Below are 12,512 nucleotides of genomic sequence, written 5' to 3'. Positions count from 1 at the left end.
GCAAAGTAGCAGCGGAGACTCCCTCCCTCCTCGCGCCTCCGCGGATTGGTCAGCTGCAGCCCCCCCCCCATAGGGTACATATGGTCACGCGACTTTTTTTTTTTATTGAAACAGAGTGACATATATATCTAACCAATCAGATACAGTGTGATGCTTCTTCTTCCGCGTGGTGCAGTTTAGTGAACTTACATCTGACTCAGACAATGCAACAGTTGGTCTAGTACTTTTGCACTTATACTAATGTTAGGCTTGAATAAAATGTATTCAGCATGGGAAAAGTTGAATTGTGAGTCTCTAGGCATTTATTTGAGCCTATCTGCAGTTGACTCGCTCCCTGTTGCCTGTAGTACATTGATTGAGATAAAACATGTGCCAAGGACATACAGCAGCCCTGCACGGTGGTCCTATTTTAGCTTTTATGAAGGTTGAGCAAGATTCACCTCGTCTGCTTGCCCATAGACGGCTTAAAGCGTTATTTGGTCTTCTGCATGTATTGATAATGAAGTATAGCCTCAAACATTCAAAGACTACTAGCCTACTATAAGCGCCAAGGCTTACTGAAAAGCAAAATCAATCATCTTTTCCATGTCTTGTCCTAGTTTTAAAAACAGGGAGGCCTAAAAGGAAATATATCCATTGTCCCTCCTGTCCCCCTGTAGTTCCCATTGTATAGGCTCCACTGCTGGGAAAAAAGGCATTTAAAACTTGAAAGCTTTACTTACACAACAGGAAGGTGCAATCAGGGTTCTCTCATTTTAAATAGGATGTTGCTTCATTGAATTGCTTTTAGGAGACAATTGACATGGGCTATAGGCCTGACCTGCAGAACGGGCTCATGATAACCATTTGGTATACTAATTATTAGTCTTTTTGCTTTAGGGCAACAAATTGATTATTAATATAATGTTATTAATATACTGTTTCCCCTTGCCATAACTTTACAATCTTAGTTTGTGTGGAGTTCCTCAGGGCTTCGTTTTGGGTCCTGTCTTATTTTTGTTTTATATAATCCCCCTGGGAAAGATCATTAAAGAGTTTAGTGATGTGTCCTACCACCTGTTCGCTGACAATATTCAGCTATATTGCTCGTTTAAGCTTTCTGAGATCCAGAGGCTGAACACCTTAGTCAGTTGTTTAGTGCAAATTAAACAATGGCTGAGTAAAAACTCTCTGCAGCTAAATGCTGACAAAATGGAGACACTGATTATTGCCCCTGATGATGCCATTCCAGGGATAAATCAGTATTTGGGTGTTTTAAGCCCGTCTGCATAACCAAGTCTTACAAACTTAGGGGTTATCTTTGACAAAGACATGTCCTTGACTAGGAACTGTTTCTTTCAGTTGAGGAAAATCTCTAAACTCAGGAAAATCGTGTCTCAAAATGATCTGGAACTCACAATCCACGCTTTTGTCCCTTCACATTTAGACTATTGTAATAGTTTGTTTTCCTGTCTAAACAAGAAGGAGCCCTCTCGTCTGCAGCTTGTCTAGAACGCTGCAGCGAGGATTTTGACACGCACAAATAGAAGGGCCCACATTTCACTCAGTCTCAAAGCTCTTCACTGGCTGCCGGTCTCCTACCGGATACAGTCCTGACTTTTAGAGCTTTGCATGGTCAGGTCCCTCTGTACATCAATGATCTGATCAAACCGTACACTCCCTCTCGCTCACTGAGGTCTTTGGATCAGAAACTGCTGTTGGTTCCTTGCACTGGTTTTGGGACCAGAGGAGACAGATCCTTCTATGGCGTTTCGCCCAGACTCTGGAATGATCTTCCACTCTCCCTACGGTCACTGGACTCACTGTTGTTGCTTTTAAGAGTCAGCTCAAAACCTTTTTATTCAATTCAGTCAGGCCTTTTAATTACAGTTGATTTTGGGACTGATTCAAATACATAAATCCAACCATGTGTATTGCTCACTGTAAGTGTTTTTTTTATCATTTTATTCTGTGTTTTTGTGTCTGTGAAAGGTGCTATACAAATAAAATGTACTTACTTACTTATATTTTAGGACTGGATTTTGTGAGTTTAGTGTTCCACAGGAGCTGTTCCACGGGAGTTGTGGAACAGGCTGGCAAATCCTTGAACTCTCACACTTTTAATGCTGAGGTCACGCGTGTCGTCCCAACAGATGGTTCCGTTCACTGCATGCACGGCCACAGAAATATAATTAGTTAGTTATTACCACAGTATTGAGTGGTTGTAGTAGTATCAGTTCACCTTGCACACAACACCAAAGTAATGAAATAAGTCACAACAAGAATTGACCAGGATGACACAAGTGAAGTGTTCTATGTCGGAGTGCACGTATTTTGTACATAAATAATGTGTCATCCATCACTGTTCACCTCGTGACCTCCTCAGACCCAGGAACTCTGTTTTGATCATGAGCATAACAGAAAGATTTTTGAGCATACAAATAAAGATGTTTTTTATTTTAGTATAGTGCTAATTCTCAACTCTCGTCTCTGATTGGGGCCTTCTACTTCATTATACATTTTAGTATATTAGGCTACATCAAAATATTATTCAACTAAAAATATTGTATCTACTCACATTCCCTCAGAGATCAAAGTGTTTAGGGGTTACCATATACATGCACTGTAAATATATCCATCCATCCATCCATTTTCTACCGCTTGTTCCCTTTCGGGGTCGCGGGTGACTGGAGCCTATCCCAGTGACTTCGGGCCTTAGTCGGGGTACATCCTGGACAGTGGCCAACTCGTCGCAGGGCCAACAACTGTAAATATATATTCAGTGTAAACATTTTTAATAATTGCATTCTTGTACAATTATTTTGTGGTATTCAGAAGTTAATTACATTTAATGCAGATGCATGTTCTGTGACTAAATACAGTTTCAAAGAATCCGTCTCAACACAGCACACACAATTTATTTAGGTATTTTTAAACAAATGCTCTTGATTTAATTTGGTGAAATCCACTGCTCACTGCTTTTGTAACAGGCAGCAAAAGACAAATATTTTGTGTCACAGCCAAAACAAATCAAATCAGTTTTGGTTGGCCTTCAAAATGGAACTTAAAGGACAGACTATCTCCTGCAGTTTCCCCCTTTTGTTAAAACTGATAACAGCCAATGACTGGAAGAATCTAACTGTCATAGCATTACAACTGGAATGCAAAAGAATAAAAAAACATCTTTGTTGCAAGAGATCATGCACAGAGTTGGTAAAAACAATAGGATTATAAAACTGAAAACATATTGTGAACGCATCTACAGACAAATCTATTACAGGATGTATCCTGTTCAGCGCCACAGACGTGGGTTTTATCTGGCTTCCTAGTGGTTTATTTCACACACAATTTGAGGATACGTGATACGAAACAGTAAAACTTGGACCGCACCAAAATTACAAAGATTGACTTATGGTAATTCCTCACATTTCATTATGACAGTTCACTGTGGATACTTCTGTGCACAAGAGGAAGACTTTTTTCTTCTATATTCAGCTTTGAGCCTTCACTCGTGGATAAGAGTCTATACAGCCCATATTTTTTACCTGTGAAATAATATGAAAACAAGTTACTCAATGGGATAATAAAATAACAATAATAAAAGGCATGGAAAATAAAGTTGCTTTTTGTTGTTGATGATTTATTTTCTCTAAGACCACAAACAAAAGAGCTACTGGGTATTTAATTAATAATGTGCCATATCTTGTTCATCCAAGTAGTATTTTAAACTTTTGTCCAGTCAGTGCATCGTTGACTCACTCGCCCTTTGTGCAGTGATTGTGTAATACGTGACCAGAGACATAAGTGATAGAAGCAAGTGTGAATGTCAAAAAATAGCTTTTCTGACCTCTGGAATGTGTAACAGACAACTGGGTTTTTCAGGACGGTCAAAGGTTTCATATTCTAACCCTGTGACAAACAGATCCCCAAGAGCAGCAACACCATGCTACACTTTAATGATGTCATGATTTCAGATCGAGGGGCCAATACAACTCTGGGAAATCTGAACAAATCCACAAATTCACAAATGTATATATATAGAAATACCAAGGCCTCAGAGAGGAGCTGGAGAAGACCTGGAGCGTGACGGTATATATATTAACTTCAAAGAACTTTTTTTTGTAGATAGGTCCTGTAACTTCAGAGACATTAAAAACATAAAACAATAATTGTCACATTGATATAGCAGCACTCAAAAATCTTCATCAAATAACCACTCACATTCGATGTACAATAGGGGTGAGGCGGGTTAAGTGTCTTGCCCATGGACACAATGACAGTATGATTGAGATCTGAACCCCCAATCCTTGCAGGTCAGTTGGTGGATATGACTACCAACCGAGCCAATGTCGCCCATACTAACCATAAACCAAAATATCTGTATTTTCTTTCAAAAGCATGTTTTTGTTTTTACTTATACCCATTCAAAATAGTATATTTTATTATTATTTTGTTGGGACAATGCATGTTTTGTGTACATATTAAGCCTATTTTTTATTTGTATTTGTATTCTTATTTTTATCTGATAGCTTATTGTTATTCTGATCCCATAGTAAACTTAAATTGTTTCTCTTTTTACTTTTTCATTGTTGTATGTTACACTGAATCGCCGAGACAAGTTCCTATGTTTGTGAATTTTGTTCATTGACAATGGCAATAAAGCCTTTCTGATTCTGATTCTGATTCTGATGTGAACAAACATACATGTGTCACATGCTGTAAACACTCCAAATTGTAGCCTTAGGCTAAAATGCGTTCATCGTCCCACTTTCACTCTCACCAGCACACATGAACACATTGTGCCTAAGGACACAATGTTAGAATGCACTACAGCCCCCTTGTGGTACCTGGTGCTCCAGGAGTCTCCCATCCAAGTACTGACCATCCCTGCAAGAGAGAGAGATCAGACAAGATCAGACATTGACAAGTTGACATGACCAGTGCCAGCGCTCCCATTACGCACATAACGCACAGTGTGTAGGGCATCAAGTGCTCCAAAGGGTACCAGCAACCTCACCAGGCCTTTTGGACTGAATGACACATATTTGTGCTGCAGCTGCACTGTTCTTTTACAGTGAATCAAGGAGTTGGTTGAGAGGCCCCAGAACACACTTTGGATTATTAATTTAATTAATTTCAGAAATTGTCGCATTAATTTTGTATTACATCAAACTCCTCTGTATTTTGTACACATTAAAAGTGGGTTGGGGGCACACTGAGCACCGAAATGGCTACCGCGGCCCTAGATATGACCAAACACTTGTTAATTGCAAATCATTGTTAATTGCTATGGTAACGGTTGTTCTTTTTCTTTATTCTGATACCCATGCAAATGAATAAATGAATAAACATATATTAATTCAGGTGAACTGGTCGGGAGTGCAGAATGTAGTGGAGTCTTTCTCCAGGGCTGTTTGAACACTGAGTGGAGCTGCAGAGTTACTTTTGGCACACAAATAGATCCGTGGTATTCATGGGTCAACACTCCCTGTTGTATTAGGAAGTCATAATGGTTCAGCATTGTGCAATCATCTTTCTATTCAGAGCACAGAATTGGTGGGAATTGCATTTTTTTAAGATGTTGATCGATGCGCCAAAATGTCATTAAGTTCTGGAAAGTGTCACGTCTTGAGTTTTAAAAACATTCTCCTATTTCGACACGCCCCAAACATGCTGCAAACAAGCTCACTTAAGAATAAGCATGAAGCGTTTGTCACGAGAAACGTCAGATAAGGTCCTGGATCGTTTTAACAACTACATTTCCCAGAACCCCCCGCTAATGTCACACAAGAATCACCCGGAAGTTTCGGTGAACAGTGGCAACGGGGATAACTTTTCCCCCCACAGCAAATCACAACAACACGCTCTTGTCACTTTTACTTTGGGCTTCACGGCGTAAATACAAACGCCACTGCAGGAGGAATAACAAAGTAAGCGATAGTAAGCTTTATTGATGACGAGAAAGAAGCTAAATGCATCGACGCCAGTTCACTCGTGCTCAGGTCAAAGTGGTGTTGTGATTGATGGGGCAGTAGTTTTGGGGTGTTCAGTAACCGCATAGTTAGCTTAGTTATAATAACCAAAACTAACATAAAAAATGAATTTGTTGTTTGCAGTGGAAAGTCACGTGGTGCACTTTTCCTCCGCCTTTTGTACTTTGACCCTCGCTTTGACCGAGCAGCTTTTCCCTTCTGTGTTTTCATATCCTCCTGCAGGTAAGGCTTCATAACCAGGTTGTAATCTCATTTAGAAGAATTTAAATAAAAAGTAATCTAGTGTTATTAGTGTCTAGTGTTATTCTAGTGTCTGGTGTGTACTTTGAGGCTTTTGTGTTTCAACTTCTCTTTCTAAAGTTTAAATATAGCCTGCCGTTTGTGTGCAGGTAACAGAGATAACACATTTCTGTAGCACATTGGTTTAAGGTCTTGCTTGCATTGGGAGAGTTCTAATAATTGATTTATGTCCATATTTCTCTCAGGTTTTGAGCATGGCCCTGACTGGAGTGCGGGTGATTGAGTTGGCTGGCCTTGCACCAGCACCCTTTTGTGGCATGATTCTGGCCGACTTTGGTGCCAGTGTGATCCGTGTTGACCGTACCAAGGCGGCCATGGCCATAGACACACAGGGCAGAGGGAAACGCTCTCTGGCTATAAACCTGAAGAGCGCTGCAGGAGTGAGCTTGCTCAAGAAGCTCTGTCTCCAATCAGATGTTGTCCTTGAACCATATCGGAAAGGTCAGAGGGCACAAACCCTTTATTATTCAGAGTACTTAGCCTTGTAAATACATTAAGGTTTGACTGATGTTTGGACCCACAGGTGTAATGGAGAAACTAGGGCTTGGGCCACAGGAACTGCTTAGAGAAAACCCTCGGCTCATCTATGCCCGATTAACAGGATATGGACAACATGGACCTTTAGCTCTTGCTGCTGGACATGACATCAACTACCTTGCAATATCTGGTAATAACTAGGAACAAGTGCAGATATAGACTTCAGTGTCCGAATGCTGTAGTGCACTAGTAATAATAAGATGGCATTAAATTGATTAGGTTAGTTGAGGTTTGAACTGAAAGATGAGAAGCTTGTTGTTATGTGATTCTGTCTTGTTGGCACTTATTGCTATTCCCCCTCACTGATATTACTTTAATGAAAAATCCTCAGAGACGCCTGGTGAAAGAACCATCATCTAGTCTATAATTCATGAATTGTGTGCCATTTGTAACAAATACTTATCATAGTGTCTAGGAACACAATTACTTTTAGACACAGACGTTGATCATTATTGGAACAAAGCCACAGATCAGGCTTTGTTCTTTCTCCTAAACTTGTCCTTCAGCCCTTTTGTCTTGTGATGTCGCAGGCCTGTTGTCACGCCTGGGACGCAGCACTGAAAAGCCTTACGCTCCACTGAACCTGGTTGCAGACTTTGCTGGTGGGGGTCTCTCCTGTGCTCTAGGGATCGTTCTGGCATTGCTGGAACGGACAAAGTCCGGGAAAGGCCAAATCGTGGATGCCAGTATGGTAAGAGTGTGTGGCATGTAGTGACAGAATGTAGGCAGTTTGTTGTATATAAGATAAGATAAGATAATCCTTTATTGTCCCACATAAAGACAATATAGAGAGCGCTTTATTTGTTTAATCCATGATTAGGAGGCAGTGATTTCCCATAAAACCTTTTGGCCATGTTTGGTTTGAGCTTTGCGTAATTTAAACTCTGATCAAAGTCTGAATGCCACAGTATTTATAGAGCTGGGTTGAAAAAATCGATTTTCCGATTTTTAATCGATTCGCATATTAATGACCGATTATCGATTTGTACGTCCAAAGATTGTTTTTTTTTAAATTAAAATTATTTTCTACATTTCCCTCAGTATGTCCTTTGTGAGTTTGAAAAATGCTCAACGTTTACATTTTATACTTCCAGTTTCAGTACTGGCAGTGTGTGAGCAGTTTTAAAATAAAAATGCTTTTGGTAGCAACTGCTTTTGGGTGAATTCTTAATTATTTTCAAGCATAATAATAATGCATTGTTTAGTGTCCCAGTAGGAATCCAGATGTAGTCACCTCAATGATGTCCTCCATTTATGGTCCTGAATTATCTTTCTTGAAGGTAGATTGACCCTTAACCTTTTCAACCTTCTTCCAGCCTTCAGTAACTACCAATACTTGTAAGATTTGCTGTTTAATATTGATATAATACTAGTTTTAATATGTTGCTTCTCTACACAGTCATGAAGTGAAGGAAACGGTTCAAATACATTTTTCATTTTTAATAACATTAACCCCCGGATCGAATCGAAATCGGATCGAATCGGAAATCAGATCGAAATCGGAGCGAATCCGATGGAATCTAAGAAAATCGAAAAAAATCGATTTTGAAACGTAAAATCGGAATCGAATCGATTCTTGAAATTTGAATCGAAACCCAGCTCTAGTATTTGACATGTTCTGGACACAATGAATCTCCTTCAATCTAATGAACTCTCTAAAGCTGAACTTTTTACAACTTTTTCATAAAAGTTGAAGCTCGACTTGTGTTTTATAGATTATAGACTCTGCATCATTATACCATCATTTTGTAGTGGGTTAGTTAAATATTGTGTACTTTATTTAGAATTATACCTTCAACCTTTAGTAGTTATAAGATAAGATAAGATAAGATATTCCTTTATTGTCCCACATGGGGAAATTTCATTGGTGCAATGCAGGTAGATACAGAGGTAGATACAGAGGAACAGATCACTTATAGGAAGTCTGAAAAACACTTTCAGTAGAAGATCTCCTATAAATAAATAAAAACTCCCATAGACAAATAAATAAATAAGTGTCTTGTGCTGTGCCTTTTCAAATTAACTTTACAGAGACGAGTTCTGTCTCCCCTTTCTTTTGCCAGGGAACAGGTGATCTATGCTTGGTGTGAGATGGTCACAAAGGAGCTATACATGACTAACACCAGAAGTGATTTCTATAAAGCACAGAAACGCCACTAAATAACAGTTTAGAAAAAAATCTGCCATGTTGACCGCAACAGTCTGTTACAAGCGATAGAATGAAAACCAACACTGTCCTCATCGGTCCACAGATTCAGGGAAAGCAATAATGGAATGCAGATACATTTACATTTTTGTCCTCAATGTATTGTATTAATGACACTGATTGAACAATGACTAAAACTCATTAAAAAAATTAAGCTTGTGTTTCTCCATACGCTGTTTAGGTTGAAGGCGCTGCTTATGTGGGTTCATTTGTGTGGAAATCAAATCGTATTGGCATGTGGACTAACCCTCGAGGCCAGAACATGTTGGACAGCGGGGCCCCTTTTTATGATACCTATCGGACTGCAGATGGAAAATACTTGGCTGTGGGTGCTATCGAGCCACAGTTCTACAAGGAATTACTTAAGGGTCTGTATATCTCTTTTTACAATCACTCAATACAACATTAATCAAGAAACTGAATTGTAAATAAATGAAAACTTAATTGTCTTCATAGATAGATTAGTTTAGTTTAGTTTATGGCATTATTTCAATATTTAATGTGCTATGATGAAGTGTCTTCAAGGAGTGTTCACATCATACGTAAAATTCAAAATATGTTTTAAATGTTTATTTATTGTTACACGTCGAAGCAAAAGATCTGTAGGAATATGATGTATAAGAGCTGATAACAGTTTGTGAGCAGAACTAGCTGTAGCTACTTGCTCTAATACATTTTTCTGATTAGGTTTGGAGCTGGACTCTGCAGAATTACCACATCAGATGAGCTTCAATGACTGGCCTGAAGTCAGACACGTTTTCACAGAGCGATTTGCATCCAAAACCCAGGCGGAGTGGACAAGAATATTTGAAGGCACAGATGCGTGTGTTTCTCCTGTGTTGTCCTTTGAAGAAGTGGGCTCGCACCCTCATAACCAGCAGAGGGGGTCGTTCATCAAAGACCACAGTGGGGAGGAGAGTCCCAGGCCAGCGCCGCTCCTTGACAGAACGCCTGCTGAGCCATGTCTTCAAGCTGATCCTCTGATCGGAGAGCACACGGTGGAAGTCCTGGAGGAGTTTGGTTTCACTGCAGAGGAGATAGAACAGTTACAAACAGCAGGCATTGTAGAGTCTCAGGCCGCTAAGTCTAAGTTGTAACTATTACTGCCATCGTTTGTTCTCTGAAGAGGCTTTTTCAACCACAGAACCATGGGACCTTTTTAAAGATGAAAGCGAGGGCTTCGCTGGTGGTACAAAGGTTGAGAGCATTGCACATGTGTAGTCGCTGCCACCGTAGAGTCGTGGGTTTGAGTCCAGCTCTTGACATTTGCTGATTGTCTATACCTCTTCTCTCCCCCTTTCATGTTAAGACTGTCCTGTCAAATAAAGCAAAACAGACACAATGATCCTGTTGAAGGTGAGACACTTAAGGTAAAAAGAAAAAAATATATAAGATTTAGAAGTATCAAATTGAAACCATCCTCCATAGTTTACTTATTTAATTATAAGACAAAAGTGTATATGTTTTTCATCCTGTAATGTTTTCATATAAACAAGCTGCTTTATGTGAAATGGCAAACATACTGTACAGCAAATATGAACAATGGATAGAGCCAGGTTTGAATTTCTTTTTACATTACATGAAGGGATTTTAAGTATCTTATTAATTATTTGCCAGATTTATTGGAGTTAAAACTAATAAGTCAGGGTTATAATTTATATTATCCTCTACGAGCCATCAAAATCTTTTTAAGGACATAATTTTAAAGTTTTGCGTTTGTAGGTGCTACTTTAAGACCTAAGACAAAAATACATTTAGTAACAAAACTTTTTTATTGGACACATACATGTTGAGAACAAACTGACCAAAAAACTTAAAAGAAAATAGTTTATCTCCTAAACTTACTTAATTATGTTTTCCCTGCTAAACTACTCTACATTCTATACATACTATATATTTGTGAGTGCTCTTAAAATGTGAAGAAAATTAACCTGAGCAAAAGGGTATTCTGCCTTCTCTCTTTTAATATGACCTTTTTTCACCTTCTGCCCCATCCAAAACTAAAAAGACCAGCTCACCACCGTGTATGCCAAAACATTAATAATATCAACTCTGTATCTGCGTTGATTATGTACTTTGTATTCACTAGAGAATGGATTTTTGAATAAAGCCATCCTAAACCAGAAGTAACTATAAGAAGCCCCAGTGATGTGTTCGTAGTGCGCTATACAACAGTGCCTTCTATTCATACTGAGCTTTGTAGTGTTTCTGTACCCTCAGAAGTGTACTGTGCTCTCACGAGTGCAGCAGGTATCTGAAGAATGTGTGTGGCATGACTTCGACCAGCTGACCGCCGGTGCACAAGGTATGACACTATAGCCTGTTCACTGAATGTGCACAATGTGAAATCAAATAGGCCTGCAGTGCATAAAGGGCAGTGATTCAGAATGTCATTTAGTTGCCCTGATGGGAGGAAATGTATTGTGAATTTTACATTATTAGTTATACTATAGTCTTATGTACTGTACTGAATAAATTATCTATACATATGTTTGTAACTTTTGATGGGCAGTCTCCCAGGACCCACAAAGTTAAATGTGTATTATCGTTTTCCTTAATTTTCGATACTGACCCCGAATTCACAAAATCTGAAATGTCACCCACAAAATAACATCTCAAAAAATAAATGGCATTGTTGAGAAAGCCTCTTTGTTTCTGCAAATTATTTAAATATGGCAGACATCTCGCAGACGTCTCACTCCTGTTTAAAGCAGTATTTTTTATCCTTTTTGTTTGATTTGTTTTCTTATTGGATGGATGTTTTGTCTCAATTCAATTTATTTCTGTAACGCCCAAAATCACTACAGTAGTCGCCTCGGGGGTGACAGTGATGGACAGTGTTTTTCTGTTCATCTTTATGGAACTTGTGGAAGAGGCCTTGACCTTTTCCCACTTCTATGTCATCTGAATAAAAAGTGGAGATGTTTTCTGGTAATTGCAATCCCAGAGCACAATGATTGATCTCTGTTATCTTGATGTTCATGAGGAGTCCAGAGGTGTATCCGCACTGACCCTTTTTTAATTCTCAGAGAAATGGACTTGAGTAGAATCACTGATTTCAAATAAGATTTTATTTGCTATTGATTTGCTTTCTAGCCTCCAATCCCAAATCTAGTTAAGTACCAGCTTCATTAGAGCCTGAAGAAGCGATGACACTGATAATACAGGCCCATCATAAGGATGATCAGATGACGCAGCAAAGGACTTTGTATAAGCTTTATACAAATGATATCATTGTTGTATTTATTCAGTGTCTGTTCAGGCTTTTAGGCCTGGACTGTCGACAACTGTTGTTTGATATATTTACCAGCAATCACATACTTTATCATTGGATTTGTAATAATAATGTGCACAGCACGTTACAAATACAGTCTACAAAATTACTGGAAAATTTGACACCATTTTATTTAGGCCCGAGCGCCACAAGCTGGCGAGAGGCCTATTAATCTCGTAAGGCCGTGCGAAGCACGGCTGCGAAAGTGCGCACGTAGTGCGCA

The 12,512-nt window shown here is 39.1% G+C and overlaps 1 protein-coding gene across 2 annotated transcripts; it reads left to right on the top strand.

Annotated features, from left to right (window-relative positions):
* Positions 1–6,437: 6,437 nt before the first annotated feature.
* amacr (alpha-methylacyl-CoA racemase) lies at positions 6,438–11,320 on the top strand. Of its 2 annotated transcripts, XM_072454743.1 has the most exons (6): positions 6,438–6,713; positions 6,796–6,939; positions 7,340–7,500; positions 9,197–9,383; positions 9,703–10,108; positions 11,236–11,320. In XM_072454743.1, exons 1-6 carry the CDS (start codon positions 6,467–6,469, stop codon positions 11,303–11,305), a joined length of 1,215 nt encoding a protein of 404 aa, XP_072310844.1. In that variant the 5' UTR covers positions 6,438–6,466; the 3' UTR covers positions 11,306–11,320. The 2 variants fall into 2 exon arrangements, with proteins under 2 accessions (XP_072310844.1, XP_072310843.1); XM_072454742.1 differs by lacking the exon at positions 11,236–11,320 and having other exon boundaries at positions 9,703–10,190.
* The last annotated feature ends 1,192 nt before the right edge of the window (positions 11,321–12,512 follow it).

The sequence above is a fragment of the Eucyclogobius newberryi genome, unplaced genomic scaffold (assembly GCF_026437365.1).
Source record: "Eucyclogobius newberryi isolate DKJ021-1_F unplaced genomic scaffold, fEucNew1.0.hap1 SCAF_2, whole genome shotgun sequence".
Classification (NCBI taxonomy): Eukaryota; Metazoa; Chordata; class Actinopteri; order Gobiiformes; family Gobiidae; genus Eucyclogobius; species Eucyclogobius newberryi.
The sequence above is the reverse complement of the archived record's forward strand: the minus strand, read 5'-3'. Positions and strand labels throughout refer to the sequence as shown.

Bases quoted from the DNA above. Each gene is read 5' to 3' on its own strand.
- amacr (XM_072454743.1), top strand. From the start codon at position 6,467: ATGGCCCTGACTGGAGTGCGGGTGATTGAGTTGGCTGGCCTTGCACCA. The intron at 6,714-6,795 runs GTCAGAGGGCAC...TTGGACCCACAG, and splicing joins CCTTGAACCATATCGGAAAG to GTGTAATGGAGAAACTAGGG. The intron at 6,940-7,339 runs GTAATAACTAGG...GTGATGTCGCAG, and splicing joins CAACTACCTTGCAATATCTG to GCCTGTTGTCACGCCTGGGA.